Source organism: Marmota flaviventris, chromosome 12 (assembly GCF_047511675.1).
Source record: "Marmota flaviventris isolate mMarFla1 chromosome 12, mMarFla1.hap1, whole genome shotgun sequence".
Classification (NCBI taxonomy): Eukaryota; Metazoa; Chordata; class Mammalia; order Rodentia; family Sciuridae; genus Marmota; species Marmota flaviventris.
The window spans coordinates 66905123-66928308 of record NC_092509.1 but is presented as its reverse complement, the minus strand read 5'-3'; the positions used below and the strand labels follow the sequence as shown (position 1 = coordinate 66928308).

Below are 23186 nucleotides of genomic sequence, written 5' to 3'. Positions count from 1 at the left end.
AATACCATGCTGCTCATAACTGAAATATTTCACTAAATAGTACATGCTTTTGAGAAAAAGGTTGTTAGGTGTTAGGGGAACAAGAAAAGGAGAAATCTCTCTCTCTCTCTCTGTCTCTCTCTCTCTAATTCTGGACTAGTTTTCCAGACAGGACACTCAGCACTTAGCATGATGACATCTTCACGTATTGACTTCCTCTCTGAAAACTTATTTCAGAGCATACTGACCTCTGTTCTCTGAGTGCTGGCTCCCATTTCCCTCTATCAGGAGCGACTCTCTGAAGGAGGCATCCCAAAAGAAAGTCTCAGGGAAAGAGCCAAATCCTGGCTGGGATCCATTGTTTGCTGACTCTAGAGTCAGGCTGCTGACCCACTCACCTTGTTAAACATCTGATGAGAATATCTGGATATTTAAAAAAGAAATATCAGTTGTTTTAATATCAGCCCTATGAATAGGGGCAGATAGGAAATACATCCTCGTCTCTGCTTTCTGAAGCAAAGACTTGCCCTTAGTTGTTTTAAACTCAGACCTCCCCCTCTTCACCCAAGTAAACTCATGTCTGCTCCACTTCTGTATTTTATTTGAATCCTACTCGTTGTTCAAAGCACAGGCCTCTCCCAAAAGACTTCTCTGGACTTTTCCAGTCCACGTGATCCTTTGACTCTCGTGTCTTTTTATAAATTGTTTACTATATTGGTACTAGGCAATGAGTCATATCAAGCTTTGTGGTTTCTCTCTGTCCCACTGAACTATAATTTGTGACTTTCATTGATATTTAGCTTTTCATGAATAATATCTTATCCCTTTAGGCAATCACTTAAGAGAACAGCTCTGAATAGCAGAAAGGAAAAGGTTTTAGAAACAGAGAGCCCAAGCTGCACAGTTGGCACATGCCTGTAATCCCAGCAACTTGGGTGGCTGAAGCTGGAGGATTGCAAGTTTGAGGCCAGACTCAGCAACTTACCATGCCCTAAGCAAATTAGCAAGACCCTGTTTCAAAACAAACAAACAAAAACAAAAACCAATAAAAACCCAAAAAACTGGGGATGGATGTAGTTCACTGGTAAAGTGGCAAAGTACCTCAGAGTTCAGAGTTCAATCCTCAGTACAAAGAAAAAAAAAAAAAGCAGTAAAGAGACCTGCTTTGAATCATGACTCTGAAGCTAGCTGTGTGAACTTGGACATGTTACTTGACATCTCTGAATTTCTGTCCCCTCATTAGTAAACTGTGAGTAATAACATTTTATAGAATAGTTATTAAGATGAAATAAAATCATAAGTGTAAAGTTCCCACAAAATGTTTTATGTAGAAAGTTCTTTACATATTGAAATTGAAACTTATAAATAATTCTTCCTCAGGCTGATTTAGCTGTGAACATACAGGTCTCCTTTTGTGCTAAAAATAAAATATTATTGAAAAATTACAAAAATTCTATAATAATAGTTTAGGTACAAACCATAATAAAATGCAAGTCACTTCTTGCTCATTAGATCTTGCTTATTCATCAATTCATTACTTCATTTACTCGTTACCCAAAACACTGTCTATAAGTGACATTGTTCTAGGTGACATTGTTCCCCTGCTCATGGGGGCCTCCATTCTGGTGGGAGACAGTTAAAAAAAAAGAGAAAAAAGCAATATATACACTGATAGATAAAAGTCTGTATGAAGGAGAAGCATAGAGCAGAGAAGAGGGATATAAAGGTGTGTGGGTGAGAGGCAGGGACACCAGCTAGGCTGGCCGGGAAAGGGCTAACTAAGGTTGTCATGTTAACAAAGTAAGTGTAGGAGTCACACATAGGGACATCTTGGGGAAGATCATGCCTAGCAAGAGATGGCTCCCCCTGCCCTCTGTGCCACAAGGAAATTGTAACTTACCTGTTCCTCATTAAAATTAATGTGTTCATGCAGAAAAAATACTTTATGGGTTTCCTGTTCCTTCCTCCTTTCTTTCTTTCTTTTTTAGTGAAAGGGAAAACTATACTGCAGGCTTTTTTTCTTTGGAAAACTGGAGAAGAAAAGAGATCTTAAAGAAGAGACAAATCTCTATTAGGAATTAAAAACAGTTCATATGCTACATTTGTGTCCTGACTTTTTGGGGGTGGGTGGGTACTGGGGTTCTTTATCACTGAGGTGTATTCCCAGCCCTTTTTAATTTTTACAGTTAAAAAAAAATAGTGAGGCTGGTCTTGAACTTGTGATCCTCCTGTCTCAGCCTCCTGAGTCACTGGGATTACAGGTGAGTGCCACTGGGCCAGGCCTCTCCTGACTTTTAACTTAAGAGTTTCCAACATCTTCGAAAGTCAACATGTTGGAGGGATGGTACAATTTTAGGGAATAAAACATTGGGATTCTTATAATCTATGCAGATTTTTTTTTCAGTGCTTAGAATGGTTATCTTGTGTCTTTTAGTTCAGAATAGGTCAGATCTTCCCCCACCTGGCCCGGTTCACCTCTGTGCATCCACAGGAAGGCAAGGGTTGGAGAACGTGGACACTAGGATACAATGGCTTGTGATGCTTGCTTTATGGAACACTGCTGTCAGGTCACATAAGAGAGTTAGGATAAAGGACTGGCCAGGGCTCTTCTCTCTGACAAACTTTCAGAGGGGACCGTGCTCTTGACATTACAGAGATAAAGAAGAGAGTTTTCAAGACACTTTCTATTTCCACACGAGTTCTTTTGTATGCTGGGTTGCCTGCCATTATGTTTATGTAATTCTGACAGTGTTCTTAATGACACACTAACAGATTGTAAAACACGCTGCTGGCATTTACTTGTTTTTTATATTTTTAAAACAATGTCCTTCATGTAACAGTAGTTAAGCGCGGCAGAAGGACATCATTAGAGCCATGGTTAAACTGTAATTTACACCATTAGGAAGGCAGGAGCAATTTTTATTGCCTGGCAATTTTCTTGCTGAAATATTTGGACCATATGGCTCAATTTGTGTAATAACCTTAATTTCTGCACCCTTCAGGTCTGCCTCCATCTCCCACGGAATGGTAAAATGCGCTTTAGCAGAAAAGGCAACTGTCTATACTTAGAGAGTTGAGATTAATAACATGTCACGTCCTGTTTTTGGTGAAGGAATTCGAACAGCAGCCAGATGGTATCTCTACAAATAACTGTCAGGGGTCTTGATCTAATCAATACAATGTATTAATACATCTCCCTTTGCTGTTTCTCCAGGGGCTGGTGCACAACATCTGGAAAGAGTGGGGGGGCCCGCCAAGTAGAAAGCCGATTCTTTTCAGAATCAAACTGAGCCCAATTAATTTTTCATGTATCCTTGATAACTGTTTCATAATGAGCTATGCGTCTTGACGGATTTGGGGTTGGCAGAGCAGACTGCCCCTGCTTTCTATCCCCATTCAGTCCACTTATAGAAACCAACCCATTAATCAAGCTATCTGGCATAAAACCTGAATCTCAGCTCAGCAAGAGATCAATAACCATCCTAAAAAAACACAGAACCAGCCACTAATGGGCACAGGTATCCAGCCATGACATTAGTAATTGCTTTAGCAAAAATAAAACTCTGTATCATAATCACCCAATAGGAACTTATACGATAAAATTCATTACTTGTGTCTTGTAAAAAAGTAACATTTACATCCGTTAAAAATATACTGTAATTTTACTATCTAGACGTGACCATTATCTTTCAGATTTAGACAATCCACCTTTTTGAATGGATTAAAACTCTCTGATTTTGTAATGTGAATATTTAATAATCCAAGTAGCATATAAGATGTTTAAAAATGAGTTATTACACTTATTTTAAATTCAGAGTACCTAAGGGGCTCCTTAGTAGGATCATCATCCTGGCTGGGCATGGCACAGGTGAACCTGCAATGCAAAGAGGTTCAACGTGATGTCAGATCAGTCAGGTTTCTTTTCTCTTTGGTTGGCTTGATGGCAAGATTTAAAATTTACTTCATAAATTCATATCACTTTCTCAAGTGGCATGCTTTCATTTCAAACCCCTACTCTCTTACCAAATTCAAGCCAGTTATTTTAGTTTTTAGTTAAGTACATCTCTTTTGGCTTGGCAGGGACTTTGGCTCTTTGATTTATCCCAAACGAGAGATGCAATGACTTTGTTGATGGAGAACTCTGAGCCAAAATGGGGAGATGGAGGAAACCCATTACCTGTTTGGGAAAACCCATTACCTTATTGGCTCTTAGACAACAGGTGGAAACCTGTTTTGTCCCTAGGAGAGCTTGTGGTTTTGATTAGAAAAAACTGGAAACTGCTGCCAAAAAGATAGTCATTCATTGGCTGATCATCTGGTCATACCCTGCCAAGATGATAGAAAAGCCTAAGGAATCATCCAGGAACTTTAAGGTGATGTCACATTCATCTTCTCTGACAGCATGACTAAGAATCATGATGCCTGTGTTTGTCCTGTCAATGGTCTGTGGTCCTGTAGGACGAGTACAGGTTTGGAATTGGGGTTATCAGTTGAGGTTCTCTTTGGTTCTTTTAAGTATGTATGAACACAAATGTTTATGCATGACCAAATAATTCCTTAGGTAATTAGTCTAATTTTTACAACCAAACAGGAGTCTCAGAGAGAAGAGATTATTTTTTCTTTGTATCTATATAGTTTCTGGGCACAATAGATTCTTAAAAGAACTATAGTGAGCAACTAACTGATCATGGGACAAACCCTATGATGTTTCTTGATCTTGATCATGAAATTAGATCATATATGTCTTAGTCCTCAGTTGCAAATAATGCAATGTTCACATTTTCATGATATTTCAGAGAAACAATAGCTCAGGTTTTCAACTTTCTTTTAGTCTGTTGATGTCCAGTGTAGATAAAAAAAAAATGCCCAGACATGGAGTGGTTTGTAGCAGAGTTGAATGACATTAGGCAAGAAAGCTACTTAAACAACTGAATATCATAACCATATAATATCTAAAATTTGGAATTCCCAATATATGCAATCTAATGTTTTCACTGGTGCAGTGTTACATCAAAATAATTAAGACCCTCTGTGACAAACACAGGGAATAGCCCCTATTCTGAGTTCTCCCAGTTCATAGATATGATCAATGATGTTAGCAGTTTCAGCTTAGTAATATCCAGGTAAAGCACTAACAAGATGTTTCACCTTAAAAATTGTATCGAGATAAAAGGATTCATTTGCAAGCCTATCACATATGTGTTCACAGGTGGTGGGTGTGGGTCATTGCATTTGGATTAAAAAGCAAATGTCTCTCTCTACATGAGAGGTCACTAGCTTGTGTAAGGCAAAATCTTTTCACTGTTCGGCATAATTAGAATATTCCAACAGTGGTTTCAGTAATTTAAAAATCACAGTATTGTTGTAATATTTTTCTAGGCTTCAGGAGCTCACAATTGTTTGGCCCAATCAAATCTGGGAACACTAGAGAAGTTATCACCCATCAAGGTAATTACTTTCAAGTTGAAATAATTACTCTATCAATGTTAATGGTCTTTCAACTTCAATAAAGCACTCACCTGCCGATAATCACAGCTAACCTCTTGCTCTAATGCAATTCCCTCTCTATTTAGTAGGTTATATTACAGCCGTTACAGTGGTCACTTGTCCTGAACAGCTGCTGAATTTCACTTTGATCGTCTGTGAACCATAAAAAAATTGGTCATCTGTGTATGATTCCCCCTCACCCATAAGCCCTTGCAGAGCGAAGGATGTGATCTCTTGACTGTAATAGGGTACTTTGGGGGAAGCCATCTTGTCTCAGGTAGTGGCTACTCTCCACTTGTGACAAGAGCAGAGTAGCCCAATTAACTTCTGCCCTTCACTGCCATTTACAGCTTGCCGTCTTTGCTAAATGGCATATATTCTGAATTTATGGACTGGGCCTGTTAGTATGTGGACTACTTCATTTTACTTTTATATACATTTTTGACAAAGATCCTTGGGATTCTTAAGTGTCTAAATCGGGTTTTCTTGTAACTCTTTTAAAGGCCAAAAAACCAGCAACATACTTGGCCCAAAGGTCAAAGAGTCCCCCCACCAACTCATGTACTGAAAGCTTGCAATTTGGCATTGTTGAAGTTGGCAGATGCCAATTCGGCAGCATCTGTTTCTGTGATTTGGAAAGTGTGTGTTTGTTTGTGCGTGAGAGACCGAAAGACCTCACCTTACTGCTGATATGATCCCAGATCTAAGGAAAGGGGCAGGGTCCTATGATTGTTATGACAGGTGATCAGAGCTGTATGTAGGGTGGAAATATCCTGAGGAGACCTCCTAGAATTGAAGGCATAAGTTACTGTGGAGGCCGGGAAGATGGGACAGTACTAAACCTCAGGAGACCAAAAAGCATGTTCTTACTCCAGGAAACCCAGAAAGGAAACAGAACTAAAATCAGAACTCAATCTAGTACTTGGGAAATTACCTGGAAATTGCTCGTGTGGTATTAGGAAACATTCCGATTTGCAAGGTCTGAGTTTTGTTGCAAGGTAAAGAACCCTTGAAATATATAAAAGAGGGTTTTTCACCCATGACCAAGTTGATATGGTTACTTTCTACAAACCAGAAATTTATTGGTATTTGCTAATTTATTCATTCAAGTCTCCATTTTTTCAAGTTTTACGGTCTGCTTTATTGCAATAGCCCTATGAGATACATGAGGTTTTAGTTCAGACTTGGAGAGTAAAAAGGAAGACAGATGAAATGTAGGGACATGATAATTCTAGGAGGAGGAAATTATATTTGTGAAGATCCTAACTGGTCTTCAAAATGAAGGAATCAAGATAGAGTTTAGAAGTAGAATTGGTAAGACTTGACCTGGAAGGAGGGAAGAGAGAGGACTCAAAGATGATCTGGCTTGAGCAACTAGAGAGATGATGGGGGCTATTTAGATATTTAATAGAATGTGAAATGGGACTGTATGAAGGAATAGTAAGAATAGGCTAGACTTCAAGTGACTCTAATAGAACTGTAAGACAAATTCCTGTAGGATGTATAGAAAGAATCAACCTGATATCTTCAAGCCTCATTTTCATCTGAAGATCTGTATAAAACAACCTATATAAAAGAAGCTGATGAAAACCAAATCAAAGAGGATAATTTAGTGGAGGAGTGAGATCCTTGGCTTTCCCCTTTCTTTATGGGGGAGGGAAAAGGGATTCTCCACAGCCCATATCAAGGCCTATGAGGTTATCCAAGAGAACCACTTGAAGAAATTGGAAGTGTCACAGAAAAGTGAGATGGACAGTTTCCTCTTGGCAGGAGATTTCCTATTAAGCTGACGAGACTTCTGGGGCAACTGTTGAGCAGCTTCTAGGGTGGAGAAGGATCCTCTGATTCCTTAAGTGATGCCAGGATTTGAGTATCATGGCCAAACCTAGAAACTGATATATGCTTTTTTAATTCAATGAATTCTGAAGTTGGGAATCTAGCTGGATGTCACCTAGGATGACTGGTCCGGTAGAGAAGATTGCACTGCACAAGCTATACTTTCATTATAACAAGTTTTCTGTAGGTTTAATGAATGCCAAGAAAGGAACAGGTTTTCTTAATGTGTCAAGACCTGATATTGGATTCTTGAGAAATAAGAGAGGTTGTGTAGGGGACCATTAGGGCAATAACAGAAAGGAATGCATGCAATTAGCTGGAATATATTGCCTATATCAGGGAACTGTGAGGCATGGAATTTTCTACAGAGACCTCTACATAATTCACAAGGAAAATCCCATGAGGCACCTGCACCACAAAAGACAGTGGTGAATGGATGAGGACATCATTATTGAGCAAGGCTCTACTCATTTTTGTCAAATTCTCTTTTTGCCATGATCTTGGGGGAAATCCATAAGAGAAAAAGGAACCAAAGGAAAAGGAAGAAAAAGATCATCTCCTCTCTTCTTTCACTACAGATTCCACAAGTCAGCCTTATATTTAGACAAGACTGAAAAAAGTCTTGATTTCCAAAATTGGATGGGTCCTTTTGAGTTGAAAATGACTGGGACCTGCCTTAGACATGATCAACCATAAAAGGGAGTTCTGAAGGAGCTTGTTGGGAAAAAGTGATGGGGAGAACCAAAACTCTTTCAAAGTAGTTGTATGGAGTTCAAGAAGACATATGGTTTTCATTTCCAATAATACTGAGCAAAAAGTGGATTCCCCAAGAGTGTTTATGACTGTTGGGATATTATTATGAAAAAGGGATAAAGCTCATGTAAGGCTAATAAATGAAAAGCTAATGTCAAACCACATACATCTTTACCATAAAAAAAACGAGTTGTGGCATGTATTCATTATTTTATGTGACATTTACCCACCCATATATTGTATCTTTTATATAAAAACAATGCAATTATCTCACAAAATATGAAAAATCTCTGTATATAAAGCAGACACAAAAATATGGTAATCGTTTTCATTATCAAAGTTTTCTTCACATAAGAAAGGCAGTCACCAAAGGAATCCTTTCATAGGTCTTCACCACCTCAAGTGCTTCTGTTGTTTAATAAATAGGGAGGGTTAAGAACCAGGAAATTTTAAGAGCTGCAATCAATTTAAGATTACATGTAAAGAACAATAATGTTTTATGTTATAAAAGCCAAAATAAAAAGGGGACTAAAATGAATTCATCAACTTATTTCCAAACTCTCATCATATGTCAATTATAATGTATCTCATAATTTTTTTTTTTGCCATACAGATAGCCAATGGTAAAGCGATTTAAAACAACTACATGAGGAAAATTTTAATACCTCCTCCTTGACATTGGAGAAGGGAGTTTGGCAACTAGAATCTAGAAACTAGAGTTTGTATTTCTGGATTTTATTCCCAGAATAGAAGCCAACTTTTAGTGACCCATATAATTTGCTTACCCCTCAGCTCCTTATGCTTGATTCTACACACAGAGTGAAGTACCATCTATCTTTCAAGGTACTGGGCAAATGTATGCTCTGAGATTGATGTTTTTTAAACCTGTGGGGCAAGCAGGGATATACTCAGAGCGCAGACTAACAGGTAAACCACCCTTTGCCTTTAAATACCAAGTTCTTTCTGCCAGCATGATGGCAGGTGCCAGTGAGAAAAAGCAAACAAACCCGAATGGTGGTAGCAGTATCGCCAACCTCGCCAGGAGTGTTCCCTGTAAACACCACCATGGAACTCTTGCATGCCAAGCAAGGCTAAATGCAGTTTCTCTCTTGACACTGCACAATTCATCACAGAGCTAATTGGGAAAGGAGTTTAAGGACTTCTAACTAAAGCTTGTTTTCAGCACTGAAGGGTAGTAGTCTGAAGAGCCCCTAAGAATCTTGATATCTGTGTCTTCCCTTTAGGAGAACCTACTTAGACCCAAAGGGAGATGGCTTTTCATGAGATTGGGAGAGAAGCTAGTGATGCATTAAAACCCACACTCTTTCCATTTCTCCTCTCCTGCTGCCTCTGCTGCTGCTGCCACTGCTCCTGCCAACACATACGCTCCTCACCCCCATGGAGGGCCCCCACTGCCAGTTCTCCATCCACTGCCACCACTAGCAGGATTCACGCCTGCATTGCACCTGTTTTATGTGGCTCTCCCAGCAACATCCACCTGTCTATAAACAACTCTGGGGGGACCTTGGGACAAGCTAGTGATGGCTCCACACCATGGGCAATTTACTGGTGGGCCCTTGTGAAGAGATGGGATCCCAATAAACAAAGGTCTAAATGAGCAGCATTAGCATCATCTGTTGCAAGTCTGTGGATTGACTGCAATCCTAAAACTGGGTGGGGGGGACTCTGTGCCTCAGTAATAGCAAATGTGGTTTTCCTTTGCTCTGGAGAATTTCAGCCAGAGTGGACAATAGACAAAAATGTGAAAAGTTTCCTCAGGCAGGCACAGAAAGGGAAGAAGATGGTGATGTTTAACTGGAGTAGGAATTTGAGATGTTGTAAGTAGATCCAGTAAGGTTCTTGGAGAGAGATTTAAAATGAAGTTATCTAAACATGAGCAGCAGAAAGAAACAAGAAGCTTAGAAACCCTAAATGCCCAACAGTATTAACCTGTGACTCAGACTCAATTACCCATCTTCACCCACAGCTGCTGTTCACCCAAGATCCCAGTCTTATAGAGGGCCTTGACAATACAGTTGAGCATAGTACTGAGTATTGACATATTGAATATAGCTCTCAATGACAATTTGCCAAATTTGATTGAATCATCAATATTTTTTTCTTGACCCTAAAGGTCCATTGCAGTAGTATAGAGAACTTATGCTTTTCTGTACAGAAAGACATGGACTTAAATTACAGGAGAGGGATTTGGTTAGAATCAAAGGAACATTCTCTGCTGGTGAAGAGTGGAGGATGGTGGATAAAAGGTAGATCCTTCTTCTTTGACTTTCTTAAAGGGTTGAACACCATTTCTATGCAGGAAATGTAGGAATAGATGAAACTCAGAGATAGGGATCTACTTTCCTGATGACGTCTTTCAAAGATATCAGTCTATAAAAAGTCATAGTAGCCTGATGCCCTGAGTACTTGGCCTGGTGATCAAAATGTCTGAACACTTGGCCAGACTGCTTTGTAGAAGATGTCCTTGGTTGTTTGAGAAGCTCAGATGGGACCTCCCTGCTGAATCTAATGAAACCTTCTCTGGGGGTTCTCAGACCAAAGGCCAGATTTTGGGGGAATCACTTGGAACATACATACAAATTCAAAATAACACATAGGAATGTTATGACTTTTTGATTATTCTGATTATTTGTGTCATTATAAGGAGTAATCTTTAGAAAAAAAAATAGACAATATGTCAGGAGAAGTCCATGTGCAAAGTACCCAATATAGCCTATGGCTAAGGGTCACAGGCTTGCCTCTTTTCCAGGAAATTTTTGGCATTATAAAATTAGAGCTTAGAAAAGTAAATAAAGAATGGAGTTCATAGATTCATCAAATAGTTTAAATAATGTGTTTTAATACAAAACTAGCTCTGAAGAAGAGTATTCCAAAAGGATATTTCTGTAGAACTGTTTGGGGAATTAAAAGATTAGGCTTAAACTCCTAAAAGTCATATTTTGAAAGATCAGAGATTTAAAATTATGTCAATACTGGTTATTTCAATAAAAGCCTATTTAAAATAAGATACCTCATTCAGAAAGCTATTATCAAGAGTGTTTTAGCATGCTCATTTAAAGTTTTACTCTAAGTTGAAAGTTTAGAATATAAGTTCTATGGACATAGTGAAAAATGACAAATTTCCCCATGGATGACATCAGCTGAAAAAAAATCTCTACACTAAAAACACTGCTATAAATGAAATTATGGCACTTGTAGGTAAATGGATGGAGTTGGAGAATATCATGCTAAGCGAAGTAAGCTAAGCCCCCAAACACAAAGGCCAAATGTTTTCTCTGGTAAGTGGATGCTGATTCATAATGGGGGTGGTGGGGAGGGCAAGGGAAGAATGGAGGACCTTTGTATTGGGCAGAGGGGAGAGAGGGGAGGGAAAGATGGTGGGGGTGGGAAAGATGGTGGAATGAGATGGACATTATTACCCTATGTATGGGTATGATTGTATGAATGGTGTGACTCTACATCATGTACAATCAGAGAAATGAAAAGTCGTGCTCCATTTGTGCAAAAAAAAAAAAAAGAAAGAAAGAAAGAAAGAAAGAAAATAACACTGAATCTAATGCTTATAATGAAGCACCTAGAAGATGTAATTTGAAAGATCTTGGTATATAAAGATAATTTAGTATGAAATAGGAAAAGTACCAATTCTGATACAAAAATAAAAATTTTTCTAATATTGTTACTTTACTCACATGTTGTTTATTTTTTAATCATATGAGAAAATTAAACATAAGGATGGTGAGAAAGTATTATCTTCAAACTAGTAATTTTAAAAGAGTATTCTTGAATTTCATTAAAATATATTTGCTGAGTATTATTTAAGTATTTTGATAAAGATCATGCTGTATAAATATCATGTAAATTGGGCTTTCCAGACTTGAAGGATATAAATATAGTTTGTTTTTTTAAAATAATGCTTTATGCTGTCTGTTCATTCTGTTCTTATTTATAAGGGTTTTTCATATTTAATAGTGTCTTGGTGCATTTTGAAAACTGTGTTCAAGTCTTAAGATCATAACATTTCATCTTCTCCATGAAGCCTCTTCAGTATAAGGGCTTCCTGCAGACTTCCTGGAGCATTTATTGGCTAACACTTTTGGTATTTGATATTATTTTCTCTTGTATTGTGGTTTATGACTATTATTTTTTAGTCACATCAGGTGGTAGAGTTTGGGATCTAAGTCCCAGTGTAATGGACATTACATGTAATTCATTTTTATTTATTTTTTCTCATATGGAATTCTCATCCTTGTACTATTGTAAAATAGAAGGCTGAGACAAGGACTATCGTGTTTCTGTGTCTCTCGTAGACTATCTGGGTACACCCAGCATAAAGAAAGCTCTCAGGAGATAACAAGTAAACTGAAGTATATTGTTTTGTGCACCAGAGGAGGTCTGCCCCAAATAAAATCATACAAAGTTATAGTACACGTGACTTTTATACTGTATGTGACCTTCATGATATATATATATGTTTGTATGTATGTATAAAATGATATATATGTATACATATACACACCTGTATGTAAATAGCTCTTGGAGGAAGTAGAAAATTAAATATTTTGGCTAATTTTATCTTAACCTTATTCCTATGAGATATATAGAAGGACACACTGAATTATCCCATTTAATGGATGTGCAAATGGTAATCAGGCAAAGAGGGCTTCATTTATTTGCTGGTAGTAATACAAATTAGTTGTGGTCTACCCACAAGGCTCCAGAATTTCTCAAACTCAATTCGGTATCTTATCCTTGTGACCACATTGCTTCTTTTCATATGTAAATTTAAAAAAATATATTTAAACGCTAAGCAAAGAAAAAAATGACAGGCAGGATAAGAAAGTGAATTTCAACATATTAACCGTATAATCTGAGTATTGTTCATTTTTTCCAAGTTCTTACCATCACCGTGAAAGCATGCATAGAAGAGCTGCTAAATGTCGGATCATCTGGTCTCTCTTGGTAGACCACACGGTACAGGTAGATAATGCCATTGGGAGATTCTGGCTCTGTCCAATTCAGCAGAACGGAATGAGCACTTGTGGCTTGAACCCAAGGAGCTGGCAAGGATTGTGGTGGGGCTTCCAGAGTCCGTGCAGATGCCCATGGACTGTCCACTGAGCCCCTGGAGTTATGGGCTCTGACCCGGTATTCATAGAGTGTGAAAGGCCTCAGAGTCTCGCCATCATCAGTAAATTCAAGGGCTCCTGCTGACCAGATAAACAAAAGAGACTCCTCTTCCATGCCAGCAGGACGTCTAAAAAGAAAGCAAGCAAGCAACCAGTGACAGATGCATACTTCAAAACAAGGTTTTTAGAGCAAGTAAGAAATTACCTTTAGGAAGAATTTATCACCTTAACTTTTCAACTGCTCCTTCGTGATGTCATGATGAAGAAAGAGCAAGTAGAAGAGTACATCAGAGACTTGACTCAATATAAGTTTCTTAATACAGTTGACATAATATGTGGTGTATATGTGTGTGTCACATATACATATGTGATTCCTTACAAAAGTACATATATTTAATGCAACATGTGTGGAAAATACAAAAAAGTAAAACATCATCCATAATCACATTTTGTTCTATTACCTTTTAGACTTCTTTCTTTCAAAAAATCACACACCAGGAAATACACATAGTATTTTTAAATTTTAAAAATACAGATATATAGAGGTTAAGTATTATTAACCAATTTCTATGTATTTGTTTCTAGGGTGGTTGAAAAAGCGTTTTGAACTCATATTCCACATGTCATTAATTTTCTCTTCCTTTGAATCTTCTATTCTTTAATTAAACCATACTTACTGACCTTTCAAAGTAAGGCCACTATTTCTTGTTATATTTATTGTTATTATATATCAATAAACCTTATTAAGCACTTACATACAATACCTTGTCTCAGGGATACTTAGATGAGCATCCTGTACCTGAAGGAGCTCATAGCTAAGTGAAGGAGATAAGCTGCATGCAAATTAATGAAAATACCATGATAAGTAAAATAATAGAAATTCAAGTTAGAGAAATTTAAAGGGAAAAAGGCAACTTTTTGATGTCTCCTTGAAAACCTATTAAAATTCAGAATATGCTAAAAATATTCTTTCAACTGCCTGAGAATGAGATTGTTTAGTTTCATCTTTGGAACTAAACATCCAAACTAAACCAAATATCCAAACTAGTCCGTGCCTATTTTTTAGGTACTGAATATACAGAGTATTAAACATCAAAGTAATAGAAATGTCCATTTTTTATGATGGCCCCAAATATCTGGTATTTCCTTGAAAACACTTCTTTGCTCATCGGGATATAAAATCATGATGCAGATCTGACAGAGAAGTTCCTGCAGAATCATCTTTTGCCTGTAATCTCATCATCTGAGCCCAGTAAGTGTTCAATATTTTTTTTTTTCCAAATGAATGGCTAAAAGGCATATAACTTCATGAATTTACTGTACCTCTGCCTCATCTTTATCAACTCTTATGTCCTGTTAGGGTAGAAATCTAGGTTGAGGAAGGATGTTATATTTATTGTTATAAATATTTATTGTTGAGATGGATCCTCTTATTTCAGCTCACTTTTAATTGAGTTTATTTTCCAGGCTGTTAGGAGTATTTAATTAACATGCTCTTCAGATGCTGGAAAATGCACATGCTACCATATCAGATTAACTAGTTCCATCAAAACCTAAAGGGTGATTAAGATGAAGTACAACACAGTACCTTTCACAAAAAGGAAGGATACGTACAATGTTTGGCTTTGGGAATTTGATGATTCTCAAGTTGATAAATCACTATGACCTAAGTATGAGCAATGACAAGCCTCCTGCTGGAAGCCACAGAGGCTTCATGGATCCCACTCAGTGACCTGCAATTACAGTTCGGCAAACCACCTCATTATTACCAGCTACCACGTGCAGACCAGATTCTGCACTCCATGTAGTTTTGCAGAGTTTGGCCTTTGTACTTGCTGCAGATCTCAGGTACCAGGTGTGTCATTGGGAGGGATTCATTCTAATGAGAACCCCAGGGCTCATAGCCAAGGACTTCTCTCCGTGATTTAAAAAAAACGTGTTTGCCAGGAATATAAGATAGCAAACAAACCTATAAATATCTATGGGGAAATAACATTTTCTATTTTGTCTTACTTTAGCCTTACTATGACAATTCAATTATTTTTTATTAAGTTCTCCTGAATTTCCAGGTTAAGATGTAACCGTGGTTTTCATACAGCTGGTATTCTTAAAAATTTTGCCTGAAAGTATGAATTTTTAAAATCTCTAGTATTTAAGAGATTAAGTGTAAAGTTAGCCTCAAGTTTATCCATCAAAACAATTAAAGGATGCAGCCTTCTCAAGTATTTGTCAGTACTGAATGCTTAATAAATTAATATCATGGAGGGGAAATGTCCCATCTGTGGGCTAGGAAACACACTCTCCTTATGTCTGAATGAACCTCGAACAGAAGTGGTTGAGTAGACCACAATTATTCCTAATCCACCTAAGATTTAGGATTCAACTAGTTATTTAACTGGAAGTGTTTCCTTCTAAATATTCCTGTGTTTAGATAAATCACATTTTCAGAGCTCTCTGAATAGTCAAATGGTTCTTTTTTGCTTATGCTGATTTGGGAGATGTTTCAGTAATGTATTATTCCAACTGGAGTTAATTTAATATTGCCTAACACTAAGGGAAATTTAAAAAAGTATGAAAACTGGGAAATATATGTTTTAGAAGGCATTCATACTTATGTCATTTCAGTATAAGAGTTCTGTACACCCTCTATTCCCTCAGTAACATCACTGCTTATCTTCAATAGCAATTAAAACAAAATCCTAGAACCCAGTGCATTTCCTATAACAATTTTAAGATTGTGAAACTGCTACCCTCACCCCATGAAGAATATTAAACATAGGCTGAATTTAAATAAAAAGGCAGAAATACCTATAGAAAGAGGAGACAGGGAACAGGTCTTGGCTCTGCCACTTAGTTTGATGATCTTGGGAAAACTAGCCTGTGTTCTCTAGTTTCCTTTTCATTTTGTAAACAGAAGTTAATCACCTCATAGTACAAAGCCAACCTTCCAGAATTCTTGTAAAAATTAAATCAGGTGCAGTAATGCACATACAAATCATTGGGCAAAATGTAGTGCATGACACAAATGAAGTTATAGTGAGGATGTTCAAAGTTGTGCTCAGGGAGACTTCTGGCAGTTAAGGAAAATCGACACTGAACAGGGTGATCATTCCAACAATCCACATGAGAATACATGCAGATCTGAACTAGAATACCAGTAGAAGAAATGGAATCATGCATGGTTTACAATGCTTTGTGAAGGTAGAATCTCTAAGCTTTGTGGTGTGAGTGGATGTTCTGGCATCGGGGGAAGAGACATCAAATTCCCAAAACTTAAAGACTACCTTTTTTTGAAACTCTTTAGAGACTTTCCATGTAACTGGCCTATGCTTGTCATTCAGGATTACCTCCTGAAATTTCTATTCCCATTTAATATTCTGGTCATAATCAAGTGCTGCTTATAGTTCCCTTGTATCCCATGATATTTCATGCTTCCATGGCTTTGGCAGCTGATAATTCTTTTTGCGATGCTTCTTTTCATGCTCTTTCCAATTCTCCTTTCTGTAGGTTGACTCAACTCACTTTTTAAAACTTTATGGCCAACACTACTTTCTCCAAAAATGTTTTTCGTTGGCTTCTTCCTTACACTTAAACCTATCCTTCCATATTTGGTTTTTATAATTTTGAAGCTGAAACCTTGAGATCTTCATTTTGACTTTGCCAGCTGGCTGTATGTTGGGCTCTGTCAACAGGCTAGCATCAGAGAGTGATCAGGAAGCTGAAAAGGAAAAGAAACTGGCTCCTTCCTATTTGCTTTGTTTGGTAACTGTTAATGTGAATATCTCCCCATCAAGGACTCTTCACTTTGCAAGAAGTCGTTCCTTTCCCCCCCACTAGGAGCAGATGTTCCCAGTAGGCAATTTTTTTCTATGCTGGGAAAGCCAACTCCATTTCATGCTTTCTCCCCCACCCAGATATCTGCACCAACAGTAAGTCCTTCCCCTCCTCCTCAGACGTCTGGGTCCCAGGCTCCCTCCTCTAAATTTCTAAGTTTTAATGATACTAACTACTTCCCTTTGTTCCTTTAGTCCTAAAGTTGTCAGCTGTTTCTTGCAGCTGCCTCTGTAATGATACCACAGTTTTCCTTTTAATTCTTTGTTACCTAGTTAATAGATATGTAACCAGTTGCTACTAATTACTTACATTAAATTCTTTCTGATAATGAAACTTGTGTGGCTTTTCTTTCCTGATCATACCTCAATTCTTACAGAAAATTATGATGATGTTCATAGAAAGAAGGAAATGGAAAAATTATAAGGAGGGTGATGATAGATTTGTATCTGGATTCACTATAAGTTACTATGTTGCCTTTTACTATGCCATGTAATATATCAATTGTAAAAATTAATTACAGCCAGGTGTGGTGGCACATGCCTCTAATCCCAGCATCTTGGGAAGCTGAGGCAGGAGGATTGCAAGTTTGAGGCCAGTCTGGGGAAATTGATGACACTGTCTCAAATTTAAAACAACAACAAAAAAGGACTACGGATGTAGCTCAATCATAGAGCACCCCTGGTTTCTATCCCCAGTATGATGGAAGAAAAGTTAATTAGAAGATAAAGGTGAACAACAGAAGTATTTGAAAGAAGCTTCCCTAACCTGTTCTTTGGAGATAAGCACTATTACCATTATTTTGGTGTTTAACTATTTAGATTTTCAAAAACATATAAATGTAAAGAAACTTATATACTTAAAGAAAAACAGACTCATACTAGGCATACCATTGTGCAATATTTTAAAATCTTTTATTACCAAGAACCTCTTTCTTTCATATATATATATATATATATATATATATATATATATATATATATTTAAAATATGTATTATATATTATAATGGTTTGGATATGAGGTGTCTATCTAAACTTCTGTGTTAATGCAGGGATATTCAGAGGTGAAATGATTAGATTATGAGAGCTATAGCCTAGTCAGTCCATCCTAATTTGAATGGACCTGGGTGTAACTGTCAGGTGATATGTGGCTAGAGGAGGTGGGTCATTGTGAGAATGACTTGGAAGGACCATCCTTGCTGTGATCCTTTTCCTTCTCTCTTTCTACTTTCTAGCTGCTATGAAGTGTGCATCTTTTCTTAATTGCTGCTTTCTATCATGTTGTTCTGCCTCACACTGGGCCCAAAGCAATGGAGTCAGCCAACCATAGACTGAACCTCTGAAACTATAAGCCCCAAATAAACATTTCCTTCTCTAAGATGTTCTTGTCAGATATTTTGTTCACAGTGATAAAAAGTTGACTAACAGAAATTGATAGTGGGAAGTGGGGTTGTTGCTATGACTAACATGAACGTGTGGGTCAGAAACCTTTGGAACTGGTTTGTAGGAGGAATTTGGAAGACTTTGGAGATGCAGGATGAAGAAGACTTAGAATGTTGTAAGCAGAGCTCAATGACAATTCTGGTGGGCGTGCAGAAGACCAGAATGCCAATAGGAATGTGGAAAATAAAGACTGTGCTCATGAGGTTTTCGGGGAGAATGGAGACTCTATTGGGAATTAAATTAAAGGCCATTTGTGTTACATTCTGGCAAAAAATTTGTCTAAATTTTCCCCATTTCCTGAGAACTTGTGTGAGGCCAAATTTAAAGGTGATGGACTAATTGATCTGGCAGAAGAAATTTCAAGGCAGCACAGTATTCAGGCAGTGGCATGGATATTACTATCAGCTTTTATCCAGGGTTACTGTGAGAATCAGGAGTAAAAAGCAGAGCAGAAGGAATTTAAAATTTGTGTGTGTAAAACTAGGGTTAAGGAAGATGTGATTGTTGAAGAGATTACAGCCACTAAATATATGCTAAGTACTACAGAGTACTACAATAGGAATGATGACTTTGAGGGCATCTCAAATATTGACAAAACCATGCTTATTGCAAGCTCAAGGTTATAAAAAGTAAAAATTCCCTTGAGAAGAAACTGGGGGCACCCTATTTATGGGGGCCCTAGGAAATTGTTTCACTATGTTCAGTCATCCTGTGACTCAGAAGCCACTGCAGCTATAATTCCAGAAGGCCCAGATATTTCTAGAGCTGGCACCAGACCTTGACATAATTCATATGGTCTCCTTCTTCAGAAATGCAAGATGCTGGAGTTAAGGGCTCATGAATGCTTCTACCAATATTTCAGTGGAAGGCATGGGAAGCCAGGAGAAGTTTTGCAGGGTCAGAATCTCTGTGGTCTGTACTTTAAAGGGTGATGCATGAAGCTGGGAAGTTGAAACTGAAGCTGGAATGGAGACCCTAGGACTTAAGAGATGCCAGTAACATGAATTGTCTGTCAAGGAAAGCTACTGGCTGCAGAAACAACCAGGCTAAGAGTGAGGGCATGAGCATTGCAACTGGCAAGGCTAAAGGGGTGGGACTGCCCACACCTTTTTGGAGAGAACTTCTTGCTGCCATGTTTCCCAGATGCTAGACTCTGAGCTACAGAACTTGTTTTCCCACCTGGATTTCAGTCTTGTTTTGATCCCATCAATTCTTTCTATCCTCTGCTCCTTCCCTTTGGAATATAGGTGTTCTCTTTGCGTCACTGTATATTGAATATATGTAACTTCTTGCTTTTGATCTTTACAGGGGCTCATAGTCAAGAGTTTGCCTTGAGTCTTAGATGAGATTTTGAACTTGGACTTTTGGGCAATGCTAGAACTGCTAAGACTATGGAGACTTTTGGAGGTGGAATAAATGCATTTTGCATTGTGAGATGGCTGTCCTTTTTGGAGGCCAAGGGCACAACGCTATGGTTTAGATATATGGTGTCTACCCAAAGCTCCTATGTTAATGAAGGAATACTCACAGATGAAACAAGTAGATTATAAGAATTCTAATCTAATCAGTCTATTCAAGTTTGAGTGAACTAACTGGGTAGTAACTATAGGCGGATGGGGCATGGCTAGAAGAGATGGGTCTCTGAGGGCATGCTCTGGAATGGTTCATTTTCCCCATGGCTGCTTTCACTTTCTCTCTCTGCAACCCAGCCACTATGAGCTGATCAGTGCTCTCCCATTATACTCTTAGCCTTGATGCTCTGCCTTACCCTGGACCCAGAGCAATGGAGTCAGTTGACCATGGACCGAACCTCTGAAACCATAAGCCCCATATAAACATTTTCCTCTAAGTTGTTCTTCAGGTATTTTGGTCACAGCAAAGAAAAGTTCACTAACACAATCTACAACTGCCAAATTTGTCTTACTAAAGCAAAGCTTCGGACAACACATCTAGGGTATTATATTATGCTTCAAACTTAACACAGTACTTTTACATGTATTATTTCATTTAATTCCTACAAAATTCTGAGAGGCTAATTATCTCTGATGTTTATCAACATAGCTTTATATAAAAATGGAATATAAGATAGCAAATGATTTGTCCAAGGTTACATAACTAACAAGTGGCAGAATCCACATGACTTGAACACAAATCCCATGCTCTTTCCACGGTATCACATTGCTTCTTAATTTTCCCCCTAAACCTTCAATGGCTCACACTAACTTTAAATAGAAGCCTAAATTCCTTAACCTCATATTTAAAGCCTTCCAAAATCATTGAGTGAATGTAAATTTTCCCCATAAGCAGTACAGGCTTTCGTCAAACCTGACCATTACTTCAACCCTAGGCTATTACTGCTGGGAATTTTGCTTATTCTATGTTTTTTTTTTCACCTGAAATGTCTTCACTGTTAGGCTTTGCTTGTTAAAATTCTATCTACCTTAAACTAAACATAATACTAATTCTGAAATGAACTAGATGACACATGAGGATTTGGTATGGTTGGCATATGAAATTAGTGATTTATGAAATAAAGTTGACAAATTAGATAGTTTTTTTTTTTAAATAAACACCTGGCATTATCTCATTTTGTTTGTTTTTCCAGTACTGGAGATTGAACCCTGAGCCTCAAATATGCTAAGCAAGCACTCTATCACTGAGCTCCACTACTACACTATAATTTCAGCACTCTGCACCCCTAGTACTTTTGAAATTTTTATTTTGAAACAGGATATTGCTAAGTTGCCCAGGCTGCCCTTGAACTTGCTATCTCCTGCCTCAGTCTCCTAAAATAGCTAGGATTACAAGCATGAGCCACCACATTCAGCTTGATGTATTATTTTTAGTACGATCACAAAAGTGAGATTTTCCTTAGCATATAAGAGCATAGGCAAATCCACACACACAAAAAAAATTTCATTAGAACAGTAGGGTAGTATGATTCTGTTTATGTAAAGGAAAATGTAAATATAAAATATTAGTGTTAAATGAATAGTGTTTATATCTATTGATGGGAAATATATGTCATAGGTAAGTCATAAAGAGGTATAATAACCTTTGTAATCTTCTATATTCCTAAATATTCTTTTACCAATAAGTAAATTTTTTTTTTAGTAACCTAAATAGATACTAAATTTTTGTTTTGGAAGTTCTCATCCCAGTAATGTAGACTTCATGAAATCTTCCCTGAATATTCCAGAGCAAGAGAAATGCTGTCTCCTGTAATTTTGGGGGTGACTATTTATAGTTCTCACATTATATTGCACTTTTTGATTTGCTTATTTAGCTTGTTTTTCATCTTTTACCATAACGAAGATCACTGGTAATAGGGATCAGGTCTTACAGTTTTGGTGTATGTCTCAGTAGGTCTATACATTTATGTATTTGTCTCTCTATCTTAATATCCCTTTTTATATTTTCCTATATAACTTAAATTGAATTGCACCAAAATTCCTTTGCCTTTGAGTCAATGCTCACCTTTTCTTAGTCAATTCAGTCTGCTTAATTATCAATTGAACAGTTATTTTCAGTTCTTGCTTGGAATATCCTTCCATATCATCATCCTTCAGAACCATCCTAGATTTTATAATTTAAAATCTTCTAAATACTCAGAAGGAAGGTTCATATGTTTTTTTTTCTATTTTACAATATATGCAGGGTGATTATATAATTTTTGTCTTTTAATGCACATTATTCAAATATTTTTATTTATTTAAAGAGAAACCTTATGGAAACATAAACCCCAATGCAACTGCATCATGATTAAAATGGAAGATCCTAGGGGAAGGAGATAATTTTATTACATATTTTGTAAATTCCTAAGATAATATCTTTAATGGATTTTGTAGACAGAAGTCTTGAAAATTTGACCTTTTACATGGTTGAACATATAAGATAATGGGGCATCGTGAAGAATCATTTTTATACTAAATTAACTCACCTGAGAGGAGGCAGCAGATATCTAAGTTGGCCTGTCTGTATGTATTATGTCGATTGCAAAACACTAACTTAAATGTTGTCCCTATTCTTTTTTTTTTTTTTTTATTATATAATGATAAAAGTTTTAATTCATCAGGAGGATACAATAATTACAAACATAATATCCGACAACAAATTTTACAAAATAATTGAAGCAGAAATGAAAAGTTGAAGACAGGAATAACAATACAACACTAATATTTGGAAATTTAAACATCACATTTTAATATGGACAGAATGACTAGAAAGACAATCAGCAAAGATAAAGAAGATTGGAACAATATTATCAACTAATTTGATCTGCCTGACATCCAGGGAACACTTCTAACAAGAGCAAGATATATAATCTTTTCAAGTGTACATAGGGTATTTCCTAAGATAGACTACACACTGGCCTCCACACAAATCTCACTGTGTGTAAAAGGATACAAGGATTGAAATTACACAGTATGTTCTCTGAACATTTTGGAATGTAATTATAACTCAATAAGAAATTTTGGAAGTATACAAATCTATGAAGATAATTTTAAAGGCACATAAATAATCCTGAGTTCAAAAAAAAAAAAGATCAGATGAAAAAATTAGAAAATGAATTGAATGAAAATTGAAATGTAAAATCTGAATTCTTGATCAAAAAACTTTGTAGAAAATTTTTCTTGTGACTTACTCATAGTCAAAAAGTAGCCTAAATGAATAGGTAGACTAAGCTGGAGGAGCAGTTGCATTATTTG

The 23186-nt window shown here is 37.1% G+C and overlaps 1 protein-coding gene across 1 annotated transcript in view; it reads right to left on the bottom strand.

The window, feature by feature from the left end:
* Ush2a (usherin) overlaps nucleotides 1-23186 on the bottom strand; it is a 770052-nt gene that overhangs the window by 78103 nt on the left and 668763 nt on the right. Inside the window, exon 60 of the mRNA XM_071619727.1 lies at nucleotides 12976-13330. Within this exon, the coding sequence (XP_071475828.1) occupies nucleotides 12976-13330 (355 nt within the window). The remainder of the gene's footprint in view (nucleotides 1-12975; nucleotides 13331-23186) is intronic.